A 19,466-nucleotide genomic window follows, 5' to 3' on the forward strand; every position below is an offset into this window, starting at 1 on the left:
TAGTGGCAAAATTCAATGCTATACATACATGTGAAAACCAAACATAATTTCTAGACAATAACATATCTTATACATTAAGAACCTTAACCATATTTCACATATCAGCATAAAACAACAATTCTATTAAAATTGCATCCTTAAAACATATCAATTAAAACAGTTATTTAGCATCACACAATCCAGGAGCATAAGTCAGGAGCCGTACTATGGACTATAGAGTCCTATGATTTTAGAGACCTTTAGGTTTTCCCCAGCACTTGTTTTGAGCTGTCCATATTTTATATAAGGGACATCAATTTATTGTGCCATTGATTGTAATGAGACCTGAACATCCATGGATTTTGGTATTCACTGAAACTAACTTCCTGTGGGTATCAATGACCCACTGTCACAGAATCATAGTACAGAATCATAGAATCATAGAGTTGGAAGAGACCTCGTTGGCCATCCAGTGTAACCCCATTCTTCCAAGAAGCAGGAAAATTGCATTCAAAGCACCCCCGAGAGATAGCCATCCAGCCTATGTTTAAAAGCTTCCAAAGAAGGAGCCTCCACCACATTCCAGGGCAAAGAGTTCCACTGCTGAAAAGCTCTCACAGTCAGGAAGTTCTTCCTCATGTTCAGGTGGAATCCCCTTTCCTGTAGTCTGAAGCCATTGTTCCGCATCCTAGTCCCCAGTGCAGCATAAAACAAGCTTCTTCCCTCCTCCCTATGACTTCCCCTCACATATTGATACATGGCCCTCATCATGTCTCCTCTCAGCCTTCTCTTCTGAAGGCTAAACATGCCCCGCTCTTTAAGCCACTCCTCATAGAGCTTGTTCTCCAGACCCTTGATCATTTTAGTTGCCCTCCTCTGGACACATTCCAGCTTGTCAACATCTCCCTTCAATTGCAGTGCCCAAAATTGAACACAGTTCCAGGTATGTTCTTGAAGCAACTAGGGAGATGGAGGTTTAAGCTTCCAAATAATCATCATTTAGTTTTAGCACCAGTCGCTAAATTACAATCTTCAGTTATGGCAGTACCAGCAGATTTGGAGAATCTGAAACATGCCTGGAGTTGTGGACTATGGTTTCCACAGTTTCACTGAACCTCATCAGTGATGAAGGATCATAGGTTAATAATATATATTTTTTTGTTGTGTCAGGAGCAAGTCGCTTCTGGTGTGAGAGAATTGGCCGTCTGAAAGGACGTTGCCCAGGGGACGCCTGAATGATTTTATGTTTTAATCATCCTTGTGGGAGGCTTCTCTCATGTCCCCGCATGAAGAGCTGGAGCGGATAGAGGGAGCTCATCCGCCTCTCCCCGGATTTGAACCTGCGACCTGTCGGTCTTCAGTCCTGCCGGCACAGGGGTTTAACCCACTGCGCCACCGGGGGCTCCTAATAATATAATTAATAGTAGTTAATCAGATTTGGAGAGTCAAAAGGTTCCCTGTCTGCTCTAAGTAAATATACTTTCCTAGCTAGTGCCCATGTAACACTTAACAATTGGGTAAGGACAATCTGTTCCTTGAGATTCTTTGGCTAAAACAATTGTTCTTCAAATTTAGCCTTGAGAAGCTGCCTTTCCATTAGTTAATGGCTGAGTATAGCTCATATTTAATAAATGTCACTGATCAGATTGTGGGATAATAGTGACGGCCTGAGAGTATGAAAACAAAAAAGAAGGAAAAGGTTTCGTATCTTAGGAAGATGGCAGCACAAATTCCCAATTGTTCTCAGAAATCCTCCAAGCACAAATCATGACCTTCATGAGGGAGCAGATACATTGTTTTCATTAGATTCTCAAATAGGTCCATGATCCCCTAAAGTGAGGTACGGCAGAACACTTCTAGTATAGATTAAAATGTTTGTTTGGCACCCTGTTCATTAGTTGGGTTGGGTTATTATCTTTTGCTGTTATGTATGTATTGGTTGTTGTATTCAGCCATTGTATGTTTGCCTTTTTGTGATTGGAATCCATCCTGAGTCTCTTTGGGGAGATAGGGCAGAATATAAATAAATATTTGTTGTTGTTGTTGTTGTTGTTGTTGTATCACAGAGCTGCCCAAAGTTCCCAGAGAACTAGTAATGTTACAAGAAATTGGGATTCCATTGTGATTTACCTTCTACTGAGATATCCTGAATGGCAAAACGGAGAATGATGGTCCAGATCATTCCAAGAGTCATTTTTGCATTCCCATCAACAATTTCTGCAAGAGAAAGAAAAGAAATTAATCAAGGAGGGAGTTATAGAGTTTGCTATTTTTGATGGAAAGACGCCCTGGAACTATGGAAGACTGAGACACATGTAAATCTATTTCAGGCCTGGAAGAATGAAAGACAAAAATTAAAATCCTGTATAAAGAGACATAGCTGTATCACATTGCTGTATCTCAATAAATGGAGTTTTAACTTTTGCAGATTTGATTACTTCCACACAGCCATATATCCCAGAATATCATAGCATGATAGAGTTGGAAGAGACCTCGTGGGCCATCCAGTCCAACCCCTGCCAAAAAGCAGGAAAATCACATTCAAAGCACCCCAACAGATGGTCATCCAGCCTCTGTTTAAAAGCCTCCATAGAAGGAGCCTCCACCACACTTCCGGGTAGAGAGTTCCACTGCTGAAAGAGCTCTCACAGTCAGAAAGTTCTTCCTAATGTTCAGGTGGAGTCTCCTTTCCTGTAGTTTGAAGCCATTGCTCCGTGTCTCATAATATCTACTTTGAAGTGGAATATATGGCATTGAGGACGCAGATAACCCAGTTCAAAGCAGATATTGTGGGATTTCCTGTTGTGTGAAAAGGCCCTTGGTCTCTTTAAGAATCTCTAGGTCCTCCAGTACAATCCTATGGTCAACACCTGATCAAAGTTACCCATATACTTACACTGGAGAACCTAGGGATTCCTAGATAGATGTTTTCTTAGGTAAGAAAAGTATTTTTAATGCACTGTTTTCACAGGGGTCCTGGATCCCAAACCCCATCAAATGTGTAGAATGAACTATTTAAAAGACATTACAGCCAGTCCACAGATTATGTTTCCACAGATCCAACCATTCATGGCTTAAAGTGTTTTTTTTAAATCCCAAAGACAAATTTTGATTTTGCCATTTTATATAAGGAATGCAATTTTATCATGTCATTGTATATAATGGGAGTTGAGAGTTTGGTATCCATGGAGGATCCTGGAAGCAAGCTCTAGTGCAGTGATTCTCACCGTGTGGGTCCCCAGATGTTTTGGCCTTCAACTCCTAGAAATCCTAACAGCTGGTAAACCAGCTGGGATTTCTGGGAGTTGTGGGCCAAAATACATGGGGACCCACAGGTTGAGAACCACTGCTCTAGTGGCTACCAATGACCCACTGTATCTCCCTATAAGAGCCAGCTTGAGTTCTAGCAGGCCAGCTCATCCGTTCGCTATACCTCCTTGGCTGAGAGGCCTTTGTCTTGGTCTCGCCCCCATTACACACTTGTCTGGGGAGGACATGAGAGAGAACCTTCTCTGTGTCTGCTTCCAGGCCATAGAATGCTTTTGCAAGGAAGGTCTGATTAGCCCCCTCCTCACTTCTTTCCGCCAACAAACAAAGGCCTTCTCATGTAGACAGGCATTTGATTGATTTTTAAATTATATGGTGAAAAAGTGTTGATAGTGCTGTGATGTGTTTTTATCCTCTTTGTGATTATACTTTAAATGTATTTTAAAACTGTTTTTAACTATCTCTTACTGATATTGAATAGTCGGGGTGGGTTTTTTTTTTTTTTTTGGAACTTTTGTAATGTGCATGTTAGTCAACCCCAGTTTTTAATTTTGTAAATCACCTTTTGGTGGAAGAAAAGTGAGTTATAAATAGAATAAAATAAAATAAGCTCTCCTTGCAGAATGTCCAGCTGCAGGATGACAGCAGGGTGTAATCTTTATTCTTTAATGACACAGAAATAGTGGTATTGTGGAGGATGTGTCGTACACTACTTGCTAGGTAGATTTGAGGGGCTTTTGATCACTGCAAGTTTGGAATAGAATTGCAATGACTGAAATCCAATTTATGCCATCATAATTCACTAAGAGAATGCTCAGCAAAGATTATCTCTGGCAATGTCGCTGGGCAACAGCAATTCAAAGAGTGCACTCATATTTATAAGATGGTTTGTGCCAGCTATGTCAAGCGAATTAAACAGCAAAAAGACAGTTCCTTGCACTGAAGTTACAGATAATAGCTAATGACCAGATCCACAATCACTAAAAATGAAGGTTACAGATAATAGCTAATGACCAGATCTACAATCACTAAAAATGAAGAAATACATAAAAGGCCTCAACTGCACATTACTTGTCCTGTTTTGTCTTGCTTGTTTCCATTTGCTTCCCTTGTTTGTACATACATCTGAACATGGACTTTCATTTCTAGCATATTAAGTGATAGGTGCCTTTCAAGTTGCCCAGTCTTCTGTGTGCCCAGGAGGGAGGGAGTCTCTCATTTGGTATCAGCCATGAATTGAGGTTCTGGGTTTTAGCCTGCCACTTTTGGATTCTTGTTTGCTGAGGTGTTCCAGCGAGTGTCTCTCTAGATCTTAGAAAACTATTTCTTGATTTAAGGTGTTGGCATGCTGGCTGATTGTGGGGTTAAAAAAAGGGAAAGTGGAAGCAGCAGAGGTCATTCATTACATTTCCCAGCGGGTTGATTATCCTAGTTGCTCAGCCATGCCTTTGGCTTAAGGTATTGTTATAGCAAGAGGGATTCTTTACTGTGTTTCATCAATGCACCCACTGATTTGTGGAGCTGATTTCATCCTGAATCTGGACTTTTTTCATGCACTGCATACTTTTAGGTGCATGCCGCAGGGTGCATTGGCAGGGTGCATTTTGTGGCCACCACGGCTATGAGTTAACTTTGAACATGATAGAAGGGCTCTAAATGAGAACAGTTCCTTTGTTTAAGAACATCTGCCTAAATTTCCAAACAGGAAAAGTACGAATAAGTTCTCTGTGTGTTTGATTATCAAGCTGTGACCAACTGTGGCTGGTACTTAATGCATTACAGTTAAAGATATCACCAGGGAAATTCCCAACTACTGGGTTTTGGCCCAAAAACCTCAGGGCTAAAACAATCCTGAACTGGATTAAATGAAAAATGGGAATTTCCACTTGCAGCAGCCTTCAGGAGCAACAATTCTCCTTAAAAACAAGGGGCAGGACCTCTCCACGCCTTATGAGATACTAAAAGAGGAACCATTTCCAGCCACTCAGAACATTTCAGAGGGTTTTTCTTGTCCTTCTCTTCTTACAGTAGCTTACAAAGGATTGATGTAGGATTGGTGTAGAATCAGAACACTCAATAGAAAGAACCTTTTCTTCTCTTATTATCTAGAAATGCACTCAGTGTTGACCTTCATCTACTATCTTCACAGGTATCTAAATAGAATCAATTGTATTATAGTGAGCCTTGAAATAATGTAATTTCCTACCACTAGAGTAGTTCTGTTCCTCTCACTGCCCTCAATCTGGAAAATCTAATTTTGGGGATGGTGACTATCAATCATAACCGTTGAGGGATTCCAAGAGCTGTGGTTCAACTGTAACTTTCGCAAGCCATGGCCAAAGGAACAGGCTGTTAAGTGCATAGGGGCAACTTTAACTGGTTCATGTACTATATAATTTCAAGGCTGAAACAATGGACATCCTTCCAGATGAAAAACTAAAAAAATAAATAAGAGAAGTACCCTGAAAGTATTACATAAGCCAGAACATGTGCTTATTATGATTTTGGCTCAAAAAGACTTGATTGACTGATATATATAGAGATGAGGTATAGAATACAGCCCTGTCACTCACTCTCCTACATCACCAGTTATGAGTAGGAAGAAGACTGAAACAAATAGCTGCCTGTTTTAAATCCTAAAAGTCACTGTTCTATTCGGACTAATAACTGCCACCCAGCCAGCTAAACACTTGTATTGCTTTGCATTTAAATGATAAGAAGTACTCACTAACTTAGGCGATCCCTCATTGTCTGAGTAGGATAGTCTTTCAAGATGAGTGTACTGGTGGGTCCGTAGGTGACTGTGGAGCCCTATTCTTGATCTGCATCTTCTCCCGCAGTGAGGGCATTGGTTTCCAGGTGGAAGGCAGTCTCAGTCGGTGTTGGCTTGACATGCCTTCCTCTTGGCACGTTTCTCTCTTTTGCCCTCCATTCGTGCCTCTTTAAATTCTACAGCACTGCTGGTTACAGCTGACCTCCAGCTGGAGCACTCAAGGCCAGGGCTTCCCAGTTCTCAGTGTCTATGCCAGAGTTTTTAAGGTTGGCTTTGAGCCCATCTTTAAATCTCTTTTCCTGCCCACAAACATTCCGTTTTCCGTTGTTGAGTTTGGAATAGAGCAACTGCTTTGGGAGATGGTGGTCGGGCATCCGGACAACATGGCCGGTCCAGTGGAGTTGATGGTGGAGGGCCATCACTTCAATGCTGGTGGTCTTTGCTTCTTCCAGCATGCTGACATTTGTCCGCTTGTCTTCCCAAGAGATTTGCAGGTTTTTCTGGAGGCAATGCTGATGGAATCATTCCAGGAGTTGCATGTGACGTCTGTAGACAGTCCACGTCTTGCAGGCATATAGCAGGGTTGGGAGGACAATAGCTTTATAAACAAGCACCTTAGTATCACTCAAACACTCTCTGCTTCATTCGGAAAAAAGCTGCACTCGCAGAGCTCAGGCAGTGTTGTATTTCAGTGTCTATGTTGACTTTTGTGGAGAGGTGGCTGCCAAGGTAGCAGAAATGATCAACATTTTCTAATGTTACACCATTAAACTGTATTTCTGGCACTGAAGAGGGATTGGCTGGTGACTGCTGGAAGAGCGCTTTGGTTTTCTCGATGTTCAATGATAGGCCGAGCTTCTTGTATGCTTCTGCGAAGGAGTGGTTTGTAGGTCTTCTTCTGAATGCGCACAGACGATGTTGTCATCATCAGTATCCCTCTGTCATTCTCTCTTTTGCTTACCTATTTGTACCTGATTTTGGAATATTTTAGATCAGATTTATATCATGGAGCCAGAATCCAATTTCCAGAATGTCTGGGTGTTCGCTTTCAGATTAAGCAATTGTTCACATTTTGTTTTTGTTTGTTTGTTTTTGATGTGATACAAATGGAGTATCAGATGGGAAAAAAACAATTTTGGAGTATCAGATGGAAAAACTCCATGCTGCAATCATTTTGAAATACAAGGATGGCTTTCTAGTATGCAGCTCACAAGAATCTAGGCAGAAAAATAAAGGTCACTGGGCTTTTGAACAGTCCCACAAAGAACTTCTGTAAGTTAGCAAAGAGGCCTTGAAAACCAGAAAATTCATTTCGCATTTAAACAACACATTTTCACTTGCTGCAACTGGATCTACACTCCCATATAATGCCGTTTGAACTACATTATATGGGTCTGCATTGCATTACACGGCAGTATACATCCTGTTTGAACTACGTTATATAGCTGTGTAGCTCCAGCTTTATTTCAGTCACGTTAGTCTAATTTGTTTAAAGCCTATTCTGGTTTTTAGCGATGGTTCCTCATAAACTTCCCTTTTTTCAAACCACAGAAATCCATTTAGGCATTGACAACATTGGATCAGTTCTGCATTCCTGTTTCCTTACACTTGCAAAACTGTAGCTGTCGGCTTATAGATCTAGTGTAGTAAAGATATTAACTATACGGTCAATACAGAGAGCCCTAGATAAAATCTATCGCTAGGGCTCATTTTGCAAAAATGCCCCACCAACTTAAAATTTTGAGCTAAGCCATATCTGCTTGAGATGCCTTTTTTTGCCTGAACCAAATTAACAACATTTTGAATGCTTCGTTGGTTTTTATTTTCTAGTTTATGGCAGTGACAGCTTTTTGAAGTCTTAATTTAAGCCCTTAAAAATTCATAGACTGGAAACGTTTATAATCCTTTTCATAGGGCAGTCACTGAGACTACAGAGCTGTCAGTCAAGTCCAGGTACATGCTTTGGTGTTACAATACAATCCTGATACAAAATATAATGCCTAAAGTAAGGTGGAACAGGGATTGATACCCTATGCCTACTATAGTTAATTTTCTGTTGACAGACACTCTTTGGGGTTCATTCTGTTTTCTACATATAAGGTTAACGAAAGGTAAAGGTTTCCCCTGATATTAAGTCTAATTGTGTCCGACTTTGGGGGATGGTGCTCATCTCAATTTCTAAGCCAAAGAGCTAGCATTGTCTGTAGACACCTCCAAGGTTATGTGGCCAGCATGACTGCATGGAATGCCGTTACCTTCTCACAGAAGCAGTACCTATTGATCTACTCACATTTATATGTTTCCAATTGCTAGGTTGGCAGAAGCTGGGCCTAACAGCGGGAGCTCACCCCACTCTCCAGATTCGAACTGCCAAACTTTCGGTCAGCAAGTTCAGCAGCTCAGCTGTTTAACTCACTGCACCACCAGGGGGTCTACACATATATAATGTTAGGATGGAGGAAATAACTTATATTAATCAGACATGCTTACAGCCTGCATCTTGATCCCATCCCATGCAGCTATTATGAAATCAAGTACAATCAGGGCTTATTAATTTGCTTCTGAAATAATTATAGTTACATTTCCAAGTACCTGCCTATCCCCCAACCAGTAGTTAGCTGCCATTAAAAAAAACAATAGCAATGCTCATTTTGTTCTCATCAGAAGGAAACACAAAACAGCAGCAGTAGGAACAGCATTTGACCATTTTATGAGGTCACATCTCATAAATATAAATCTAAGTAAAAGGATAACAAATACGTCATACATGGAATGCTGTTATCTTTTGTTAAATTACAATTGCAATAAATGTATTACACTTTTATTACAGGAGTTTGAAGCTAATTACAAGGGACTTGTTATTTCTAACTACAGTAATCTCTCCACTTTCGCAGGGGGTTAGGGGTACAGGACCCTCACAGAAGTGGAAAAAAACATAAACAAACAACAGTACACTGTTTTAACCTAAGAGAAAACACCTTCCTAGGGCTCTGAAAGTCCTCATGTATCACAGAATAGAAAACGTTGTATTAGTGCAGTTTTTATTTCACACACCCCTCTGGAATTTGGTTAAAGCTGTACGACAGAGAGCACAGTGGAACTCGTATTCACAAGCAGGCTCAACAAGTAACACGCCATGCCTAAGTGTCATCTGATAAACTCAAAAACAATCCTTGCTCAGTGTGTATGCAAACTTCTTCACAAGATAAGACTCCACGAAAACTGCAATAACAGGCACGGCCTTGAAGTGAGAAAGACAGAACGTTCTCGCAATAGTACTGAGATAGCTGTGTCATCCAGCTCCGTGTATCCAATGGAGTTGACAGTGGCTTACCTTCTGCTCCAATGGAGACCAGCTTGACTCCTTTGCTAGCAATGAAGTCTAAGGCTTTGTTGACATTCGAGATTTTATGCACTCTCATTTTGCCTCTTTCTGGTTTAGCCAAACGTTCACCTGGTAAAAAAGAGAATAGGAAATAAGCCACTTTTTCAATTAACTTCTTCATTCTGTCTCAGTAAACAATTTATATACACACAACAAACAAATGCTAGGATATATTTTGTTGCAAAACCAGAACTGTAATCTACATGCTTTTGCACCATTTCTGAGAGCAATTACAGAAATAAAATTTGACTAGTTTTTTAAATGAAAAAAAATCCTTTTACATAGTCAGTTAGCATCTCAAGGCTAAACTGTTCATCTTTACATAGTAGCATTCTACAATTGGGGAGTTGCTAAACTTAAGTATTTAAGTACTGTATATACTCAAGTATAAGCAGAGTTTTTCAGCCCCTTTTAGGCTGAAAAAAAAAACATCATCAGCTCACACTCTAATTTATTATTTTATTCTGTTATTATTAATTTTATTACATTTATTATTTTACTCTAGTATTGTTATTATTACATTTATTATTTTACTCTATTATTATTATTACATTTATTATTTTACTTCATTATTGTTATTATTACATTTATTATTTTACTCTCATTATTATTGGAAGGATATGTAAGCACATTTACATTAAAGAAGATTAGAATAATGGTTTAATCAGAGTTGGACAGACTTATCTTAAATTACAGTTTTATGTAAATATTCAAAAACATTGAACCTACGGATGCCGCAATTAATGTACTTTTATTGGTATCTATTTTTATTTTGAAATTTACCAGTAGTTGCGGCATTTCCCACCCTCAACTTATACTCAAGTGAATACGTTTTCCCAGTTTTTTGTGGTAAAATTAGGTGCCTTGGTTTATACTAGGGTTGGCTTATACTCGAGTATATACGGTACACAACCTCTAAAACAATACTGCTCCAAAAGGACTGTAACATGGGCTTTTTAAGATTAACTATGTATCAAAATACATATCCTTCCATGTTTCTAAAACTCTGATGCACCTAAGTATGATGCTAACAGTGGTGTATCATGATATTGAGGAACGGCTTTCCTCGTGGATTTCTGTTTGCTATCTACCTACAACCATTTGCCTTTATTGTGAGCCTTCAAGTCAGCTCTGATTTATACTGAACCTATTTCTTCCATTCAGGCTGTGTGACTTGCCCAAGGTCACCCAGTGAGTTAACACAGAATCATCAAATTGGAAGAGGGCCATCCAGTTCGATATGGTTGAGTAGGGATTAAAATTGTGGCCCCCCAGAGTCCTAGTCCAACACTCCAGCCACTGTGCTACATGGACTATCTCTATCTCTTCATCAACTTCTATCTCCCACTTTTATCTCAACACCCCACTTTTACCCCAATAAGGTGCTCAAAGCTCTATTTAAAGACAGGCTGAGTGGCCATCAGTCAGGAGTGCTTTGGTCGTATATTATTGCCTTGCCAAGGACTGAACTGGATGGGCTTTGCGATCTCTTCCAACTCTATAATTCTCTTATTTTATTCCACTTTAAATACACAAGACTGTAGCTCAGGATAACGGCTATAATTGAAAATGCAACAAACTGGTGTGAGGACTTTGTCTGAATTTACAGAGGGATGTTTTAATGCATTAGTCCTGCTTTTGTTGCAAGGGACTCGTACCATTGTCTTTCTTGCTCTCCTTCTGTTCCCTGTCCTTTCGTTTCAAAACACTCTCTGCACAGACTTTACAGCTAGCATTTACTTTGAACTGCTGCCAAAAGCAACTAGAACGAAAGTTGAGAGAGACAGAACAACAGCCCCATTTACTTCTAACAAGATCCCATTGACTCTCCTTCTGTGGTCATGGCACTTCTTACCAGACGATGCCACAACAAAGTGGCTGTTTGTCCTATGTTTCAAAAGGGATTACAGACATATGCCAAGGGTAACGTGTATGACCCCATATTGCTAAACAGAAAAGAAGGGGTCTCCAGCCTGTTTCTTCAACAAGGAATTAAAGGACAAAGTGTAGTTTTAAAGAGATCAAGAATACTACAGCCCTACTTACACAGTTTAATACAACATAGTGCCAAGTATGCCACGAGGGAAGTTGTGAGCTATGCTGGATATGTTTAACATGTAAATCCTAAAAGGGATTTCAGAACAAAATACAGCTTGGAAAATATTGCTTTTTAGTATATGATTTCCAGCAAACTTGTTTTTGTTGAGGAATTCTGAATGTAGTAGTTCAGAAAAAGTAACTTTCCCAAGCTCTAGATGGAGAATGAGAGTCAAAAATGCAACACAACAGAGTATTTTGGGCATGGATATGTAAGAGCCCACTAAACTGAAAGCACTAGACATTTGCACCTTAAGTCACATGGAGCAGCGAAAAAACCACTCCTCCTATCATAGTCTGTGCCCTGCTTCCTCTATGCTTTTATCTCTTTCCTGTATGCAGGAGCAAGCACTTTGCTAACAAGATAAACAAGACAAAAATAAATAACACAAGGACTCAGCTCAGCAAGTTTCTGGCAAGCATCAAAGCAAGCCATGGGGCTCAGGCTGCTCAGTAACTGGCTTCCATATTTGAAGTTTGTTTTTTAAAAAATTCTGGATTGTTTTGATTCAAACTGAGAATTATGGATATTCCCTAGTTTACCAAGGCAATGTGTTAAAGAGAAAAGGGTGGGGCGTACATATACAGTACACACACCTGAGAAGCGTAGTTGAGTGTACAGCCAAAAAAACTGGGGAGCTAACTAAGGCAATCACTTTGGGGAGGTGCCAGCTTTCGTCTTGTCTTCTTTCTTGCTTGCTTTGGGTAAACACCGTTGGCACATCTTCTACCCTGCCAGGTGGTGCAATGTGGTGAGAAATTACTTGTTTTAGTACTTTACACTTCTGTTAAGAGTGCTGGATGCCACATTCCAAGCCTTTGAAATTACTTTCACTCGCAAATTTCAAACCTTGCATCCTCAATTAGAGATGCTCACCATTTTTGTATCCTTTTCATTATCATTAGGCAAGTTTGTTTGAATGATTGATACATTAGCAGACCGAATTGTTTTCTTCCAAAACATGTACAAACATGGTTTTGAATGGTTTCAGCCTTTTAAGTTGTTAAATAGTTTAATATGCTTTCAATCTGTATAAATTTGTCTAGAAAAGAATGACCAACATGGTAAAGGTCTGGAAATCAGACCCTAAGCAGAATAGTTTTAGGAAGTTGAGAATCTGAAGAAGACTGAAAGATGACAAGATAGCTATCCTTAAATATTTGAAAAGATGTCATGTAGAAGCGGAAGCAAGCTTGTTTTCTCTTTTTCTGGCAACCAGAACATGAACCAGTGACTTCAAATTACAAAAAAAAGAGATTCTACCTAAATTTTGCAAAGACCGTCTTGACTATAAAAGCCGTTCAACAGCAGTATAAATTGCTTCAAATATCTTCTTTGGAGGTCTCTAAACAAAGGTTGAAGGTCACCTCTCAAGAGTACTGCAAAACTTAGTCATGTAGATTCGGGCTAAAAGGCATACTGTTTTGGGGTCCATTTTCATCTGATCCCTCATTTCATTTACCAGAAAGTTACCTGAAAGGGGAGGGGTATTTTCCGTTTCATTCAGCAGAGATTTGGCCCATTGGCTACAATGGGAAATTTTAAAGGCTCAGTCTTCAGCCAATTTAATGCCTATCTGCATGAAACCTACCACATTTGTAGACCACATTTATAACTGCAGGCCTGCCAAGTTTCAAAACAATTCACCAATCTACTGATTTTTTGAATTATTTTAAGTTTTAAGCATAACATTTCTTAAAATAAGACAAACCACAAGAGAGGGTTTGGGGAACTGTGGTCACCAGTTGTATCTTCTCAGCCAATCAGAGCATGGACACCACCAGGCTTTTTACATGAGAGACACAGAAAGAGAAAAACTTCAGCTTCCATCATGCTCCAAGAAGAACTTTCAATGGCCACCCTATGCTAGCGCCACTGGGAAAGCGAGTTCTAGGGTCCTCTCTGGAAGAAGAAGGAACTTTCCAAGGAAAAATGGAGGAGGCATATTCTATCAGGGAGAGAAAAAGACGCCACAGATCCCCCTGCCTCAGGTATTTTGTGGACTTAACTCTTTTCAAAAATATTGTCTCTCTGAATTTGTTTTACTGGCCTTTTTGTCTCTCTCTTCCCCTTTCTGTTTTCAAAAATTACATGAATACGGCTCTCTGAAAACTACAAATCTTTTCAATAACAGTTATTCAGGCCCAACTCTATTGTAACTATGTGTTCTTGCATGACAGAGAGCTGTAGTACATGGTCTTTGAATGTAGTCCCTTCTAATTGCATGATTCAGAATAGCTTCTATCAGTTTAATTTGTTTAATAGTATAAGTGATTTTACTTGTACATAACCCTGAGATCCCATGATATATGGGAGGGAATAGATGAATACACAAGCTTGTGGATCCCTCAAATAATTTAAGTGCTGGACAATGACTGCCTTACCTGATATGACTTCAAGGAGCAACATAAGTTTAAGGCCATCCCTGAAGTCTTCTTCTATGTTCTCAATCTGTGTGCCTGCTTTCCGGAGGTGAGAATTACACCAGGCTGTAAATGTCTGAAAAGAAACAAAAAGGAAACAAATTGGTGAAATTTGTCTCCTATGAGAATTTACAGTGTTGCTAAAAAGAAATCCGTAACATTTCAAAAGCAAGGATGTTTTGACATACTGAGCTAATGTTAGGAAATAATTAGATCCATCAGTTCTTCATGTACCACTTCTGCAGGACAAAAAAAGTCATACAGACTTTTTAAAAAAGAGCACTTCATGTACATGAGTACAAGTGCTTTGTAAGGAAAGAACATTTGCCAATTTGCCACTCAACCTGAGTCTAAGTCAGAGATTCAAATGCTGCTACACTGACTCAAAACAGGTATTTTATTCACCTTTCCAATGGGACCACTAAAAGCTTAGCTGCTTCCAGGGGAAAAAACAAGTCCCCAAGCTTGCTTCCAGTAAGTCTACTATGGCTACATCACAAGATTTAGGGATAGACACCAGGTGGGAAAACTTGGAGCTAGGAACATTAATGAAAAATCTCAGTTACCAAAACCTACAGGCACACTCTTTCAGCTTCATACGAAAACAATGGCCTATCTCCCCTGAATAAATATTGGTAAGAAAGCCTAATGGTAGGGTCACAATAAGTCAGAGTAAGCTTCAAGATACTGTACATTACAACATGACTGAGAATAAATATACTGTGGCAAGTTATCTGAGTTACATTTTTAGTGGAGTACATTTTTACCCACTGGAGGCTTTTTAAATGAAGCTATATTGACTTTATATGGCACTGGCACTTTAAATCTTCGCTTTCATGGACTTGCCATCACTATATGCAGGAATCTGGCTTCCTTTTATTGATTTCCACCCCTCAACAGATGTAGTTGCCATGCCAACTATATTCTACCCAATCACAGCTGAAACAAATTTTATTACACTGAAAATTATTATTTCTCCTCATTGTGCAGATATGCAATGTTCTTTATTTTGCCACTAAAACTAATTACATCAAAACTTACTGAGTTTTTATATAGTTTCTTATTATCATGTATATATTTCACTATACAATTATAAAGATTACTACTGGAGTCTGTAGCACATTGACAATTGCTAAGAAATTTGGTTAGCATGCATATTTAGTTGCTTTGGAATATGTGCTTTATTGGAGTTTATTAAATCATGTTATAATTGTTTCATTAACTTGATTTTCCATAAAGTTTGTTTACTACCCCCAAAGAGATGATATGTTTTTGAGAATAGTCTCCCTCACATACAAATGTGATTTCAGGGAAACATTTTTTCTTTTCCTTTCAAGGACAATTCCTGGGCAATTTTGTAACCATATTTTAATTAAAATATGACAGGATTACTCATGGCCAAATAAGAGTTGCTTTATGTGTCAGGCTGAAATATTGATGGATGAATTGATTCCTATACATACACGCCCATCACATACTTTTATTACCAATTAACACTTCCAAGGCAGCTCACAATCAAAAGTAAAAAATACATACTTTCAATCCCAGATAACCAGCAGTATGAAAAAAATTCCGTGTCATCACAGCATGAAACAGAAATATAATCTCACCAATATAAACCTCACTTGCCTTGTTTCCAACAGACCTCACAACCTCTGCCATAGATGTGGGTGAAACGTCAGAAGATAATGCTTCTGGAACATGACCATACAGCCCAGAAAACTTACAGCAACCCAGAAATATAATCTATTTAAAATTATATACACTGATGTAAGATCTCCTTCCAATGCTCTTATTTGCTAAACTGTAACTGTACTCAAAGATCACACCGAATTTCCTACATATTCAACTCTAACACATCAGTGATTCTCAAACTAGGATCTACAAGTGTTAATAGACAACAGCTCCAACAATCCTTGGCCATTAGCCACTCTGCTTAGAAACCCCTGAGAACTGAAGTACTACAACTTTTGGAGACCCAAAATTAGAAAACACAAAATCCTTAGGCATGGCTTCAAAGCTATAGAACATCCTGACTAGGAATAAGTGAACACTACCCTCCTTGTCTCACGCTACATTTTACACAAAAAGCAGTGCGTTCCAAGCAGGAGGGAGAGGAGAAATGATGCCATGTAGCAGCTATAAATAACAGAAATATGCTGCACTGGAGAAAAGCCATCAATCTGAAGTTTGTCATCAAGTAAAGAGTTCATTTAGATAATGGGTTTACAAAATACTAAGGGTCCACAGAGTCATGCCCCCCAAAGGTGTCCCATTTGTCTGGCCTGGGCAGCTTTTAAAAAGAAAGGTCCATGAGATGGAAGTGAAGCAAGAAAATTGTCAATTCATTAGCTGGCTCTTAATTAGGAGAAAGCTGAATAAGGACTAAAATTAGAGCTTTGTGCCTGAGTGTACCACTCATTTGAGAGTGTACCAGGAAGTCTAAGAAGAGGTCTTGAAACTGAAACGTAGTGTTTCCTCTTAAATAACAGGAAACACCACTTTGCTACAGCGGTTGATACCAAGGATTTGATATAGCAAAACGTTGCCAGGAACATGTGAGGTTGATGTTTTAGCCACCGAGTGAACAGAACTAGGAAAAGAAGACTAAAGAATGGCAAATTAAGCATCTAGGCATGAGCACATCAGATTGCTCCTTGGTCTCTGAGCTTGACACGGCCTCTGTATTATCAGTTTTTCACACAACAGGCATATATGCCTATACTTTGCAGAGGGAGTAGATCTAAAGCAGTGGTTCCCAACCTTTGAGCCTCCAGGTGTTTTGGACTTCAACTCCCAGAAATCCCAGCCACCTTACCAGCTGTTAGGAACTGTGGGAGCTGAAGTCCAAAACACCTGGAGGCCCAAAGGTTGGGAACCACTGATCTAAAGGCTTGGATAAAACCGTAAGTATTGGTTCTGTTGAAATGGAAGTCATATGTAGTTCTGTTGTGTAAAATAAGATTTAAAGATTCAGCTGTATGCTGGTCTGTTCTCGGGCCCTTCCAGACAGGCCCATCTCTCAGAATATCAAGGCATTATCTGAGTGTGGACTCAGGGTCCTTCCACAGAGCCCTATTTTGCAGAATACCAAGGCAGAAAATCCCATAATATCTGCTTTGCACTAGGTTATCTGAGTCTACACCCAGATAATGTGGGATTTTCTGCTTTGAATATTCTGGGATATAGGGCTGTGGGAAAGGGCCCCTAGTGAGTGTGATCAACTCCACTTTGACATCTCCCCAATGCCTGTATTGTTTGTTTGGTTCTGTTATTTGTGTTATGCTATAAATGCTGTAACTCCAGTATTATGTGCCTAGGGCCAACAACCAGAAGTTATGGTTACATTCAGTGCCAGACCCTCAGAAGATCTTCTTAAACAACAAACAATCTCTGAATACATTTGTGCTGCTCACAGAGACCTCAGATAAGGATCATCATGTATGCATGAGATATGGAAAAGCATTTTTGCTCATGCATGCGTTGTTGCTGTCTGTGTAACTTTATGGTTCTATAAAATACTGATGTGCTTGAAATAAACATTGTCTCAGCCAGAGCTGTGAGGAAGTTGGACTCAAATCAGTGCTGCCACGTGGTATATCCTTTGGCCAAAGTTACTGAGTGTTTTCCATTTGCTTTGCTATTCAGTTTCAGAGCTCATCCCACCTTTGTATCCTATCAGGGAGGATACTGTGGGGCCAATATTTCAGTCCTATCCAACAACTGAGTGCAAAATATCCAAGGACATTACCCAAGCAGGACAAGATGATACACCTTGCTTAAATTTACTCCCATATTTCTACTATTACATGATAATTATGCCCACTGAAAATTAAATTGACTGGTTTCATGCTGCTGCTGTAGGATGTTTTTCTTAGTGATCAATCAATTTCTTCCAAGAAGCCCACAAGCCTGATGTGGATGTCCAGCTCCCCTGGTGGCCAGAAGCTGGAATGTTAAATTGCCTCTGTGTCTGTCTATATATGTTGTGTTTCTATGGCATTGAATGTTTGCCATGTATATGTACATTGTAATCCGCCCTGAGTCCCCTGCGGGGTGAGAAGGTCGGAATATAAATACTGTAAATAAATAAATAAATGTCACTGGTGTATCCCAAAGAGTGGGATGTTGAAGCATGTTTTCACTGAATCTGTAATTGCAAATAGCCACCATGATTAACTAACTTATTGTTAGTTAATGCATCTAACCACCGGGGCAATTACAAACATGCTACAGGCAGTTCCTAAGTTATAAACAAGATAGGTTCTGTAGATTTGTTCTTAAGCAGAATTTGGACATAAGTTGGAACAGGTACATTTCTTAAGTGTAACTCCAGACACATATATTTGCTTTGAATACCATAGGGAAGGGGTAACTCCCTTGTGCTGTTTGTTTTGCTGTCTGTGCCCCTGTTCAGAAGATTTCTACCTCGCTATCTGTCCCTGTAACAATTTTTGAAAAAAATGGCTTGTTGTGAAAACCAGAATTGTTGATAAGCTTCAGTGGAGACAGCTTTTCCCCATGATAACCCTAGGAGTGAATTTCCCTTCCTAGGGATTTCCTCTCAGTTCCTGTTGTCTAACCCCCATTCGTAAATATGAGTTGTATAAAAGTTGGATGTCTCTAACTCGGGGACTGTTTGTACCATGTGAAGATATTTTTCTTTTCTTTTATCAGTTTTGAATCTTCAGTCACCCCCAGATTGTGGAATGACCTGCCAGGAATGTTTAGGCAGCTCCATAGTTTTTATATGTTCTTGCAACTGATGGCATGTGTTGTCTTGTTAGTTTTTGCACCCTGCCTCAATCTACAGGGAGAGGATGGTATGAAATAAACATTGTTGTTGTTATTCTTGTTGATAATATCATAAATGTGGCTGTGCTACATATTTGTATAAAGGTCATTTTAAGATTGGCAATCTTACTTTCAGTCACTTGTCTGAGCATACCAAGTCTATAATTTATCTTTTTCATAACTGTCACACACAGCGGGTTGACATTTTCAAGGAGTTATGAATTGTGACCCAAAGACAGCGTTCCCAGTTAGTCATCAACCATTCAGTATCTACCTGCATATAATTTGGAACTTGTTTTTGCTCTGATGTGAAATTGTTTTATATGTATTTACAATGAACTGCATTTGCCATTTTGTGGTTAAATAATATTAGAAATGTTATTCTGTAGTATCTAGAAGAACGTCAGCTGCAAATCTCAACATCTTGTTGTTTGCTTACCACTGGCTCCAAGACATTTATGAACAAATTATCAGGGACCGTACTCAATATAAAATTTCAAGAGCTTCTATGGCTTATTTCTCCTAGTTATTTGAACTGTTATTTTTTATATTCTTTTTAACCTGTTGCTGATCTATAACAGGACCTGTTCCCATATTGCAAATCTGCCAAATAAATAGTTTCCTGGCAATTCCATATATAACACTTAATGGTGCTGTCTGGCACTAGGTCATAAGAAACTACAACTGCAAAACTATAGAAATTTGTTAGTATTTAAGGTACATAATAGTTGCTGTCTGAATAAAAAT

General features: G+C 39.3%; 1 protein-coding gene across 6 annotated transcripts in view; it reads right to left on the reverse strand.

The window, feature by feature from the left end:
• ACTN1 (actinin alpha 1) overlaps nucleotides 1-19,466 on the reverse strand; it is a 122,019-nt gene that overhangs the window by 43,144 nt on the left and 59,409 nt on the right. For all 6 annotated transcript variants that reach the window (XM_060762133.2, XM_060762113.2, XM_060762093.2 and 3 more), the window contains exons 2-4: nucleotides 13,887-14,001; nucleotides 9,354-9,473; nucleotides 2,110-2,196 (exon numbers count right to left, since the gene is read on the reverse strand). In XM_060762133.2, the coding sequence (XP_060618116.1) occupies nucleotides 2,110-2,196; nucleotides 9,354-9,473; nucleotides 13,887-14,001 (322 nt within the window). The remainder of the gene's footprint in view (nucleotides 1-2,109; nucleotides 2,197-9,353; nucleotides 9,474-13,886; nucleotides 14,002-19,466) is intronic.

The sequence above is a fragment of the Anolis sagrei genome, chromosome 1 (genome assembly GCF_037176765.1).
Source record: "Anolis sagrei isolate rAnoSag1 chromosome 1, rAnoSag1.mat, whole genome shotgun sequence".
Taxonomy (NCBI): Eukaryota; Metazoa; Chordata; class Lepidosauria; order Squamata; family Dactyloidae; genus Anolis; species Anolis sagrei.